At 43.4% G+C, this 1038-nt stretch overlaps 1 protein-coding gene across 1 annotated transcript; it reads right to left on the reverse strand.

Annotated features, from left to right (window-relative positions):
* Nucleotides 1–4: 4 nt before the first annotated feature.
* On the reverse strand, nucleotides 5–1037 carry LOC116381005 (neuronal acetylcholine receptor subunit beta-3-like; the record flags this gene model as incomplete). The annotated part of the gene is made up of 4 exons (XM_031842800.1): nucleotides 833–1037; nucleotides 544–714; nucleotides 389–462; nucleotides 5–184 (listed from the first exon to the last, which is right to left on the reverse strand). Coding segments are annotated over exons 1-4 (630 nt in total), but the record flags the coding sequence as incomplete, so codon positions are not given.
* Nucleotide 1038: the final 1 nt, after the last annotated feature.

Consider the following 1038-nt stretch of genomic DNA (forward strand, 5'->3'; position numbering starts at 1 on the left):
CAGCTGTGACATAGAAAAAGAAGAAAACTATGTTGACTATTTTAGCCACTCTGGTCCAGTAGCCGGGCTTCCCTTCTTCCTTAGTGCTGTGAAGAACCTGAGTCAGTGTTTTCTCCATCTCCTTCAGCTCATCTGAGATCTTTTCCAAAGCATTGAACTCCTCAGTCGGTTGGCTGCTGTTGACCTGCAGAAGTGGTTTAGTAGATTGGTAATTAATGAGATTATGGAGCATAAAAGATTGCAAGCTGCAACATTTGATATTCTGTTTTCTGTCCACTGTGATGCGATTAAAAGGGTTGGTTCATCCAAATTACTCCAACAGTTTTTATACTTATGTTTTTTTTAAATTCAGGAGAACAGACCTTTTAAAATGCAACACAATCCTCACCTCTTTGGACAGTTGTTCAGACGGAGTTTCATCAACAGACACATTGCAGACAGAAGGAGTCCTGTTCTCCAACTCTGAAAGAATACGTTTGATTCAATGACAGTAGAGAATGTAGATTTGAATCAGAAGTTTGTCGAATTTATGCTAAATCTCACCTGTACCACAGTTAGCTTTGCCAACTTTGTCTCCACAGTCCTCACTCAGGCTTTGGTCTTCATCTGCCTTATTGGCTTGGGATGCAGAGTCTTTCTCCAACAGACGCATCACCACAATTGTCCCCAGGAGGCTCAGCATCATCAAACCAAAAATCCCAATGCAGAAGATGACTAACGAGGGAAGGCAACATCATTAATGTGGACAAATAACCACATGCATCAGTACATATGCTGTTCCTGCTCTTGTGAAGTGTAGGCCAATTAAAGGAAAGACTCTGACCTTCCTTACCTATAAGAGGAATCCTGTCTGAAGAGGCAGGCAGAATTTCATTGAGAATAAGCTGCATCACAGTGACGGCAAGCAGCACAGTGACCTTGAAGCTGAGCTTCTCCCCCCCAGTGTCTGAGATCAGGAAGGAGGTCAAGTCCAGACACAAGAATAAGAGGATCGGTACCAAGAAGTTGGCGACGTAGAGGGCAGACCGCCTCTTCATG

This window comes from Anarrhichthys ocellatus, unplaced genomic scaffold (assembly GCF_004355925.1).
Source record: "Anarrhichthys ocellatus isolate YVR2014 unplaced genomic scaffold, GSC_Weel_1.0 scaffold10670, whole genome shotgun sequence".
Classification (NCBI taxonomy): domain Eukaryota; kingdom Metazoa; phylum Chordata; class Actinopteri; order Perciformes; family Anarhichadidae; genus Anarrhichthys; species Anarrhichthys ocellatus.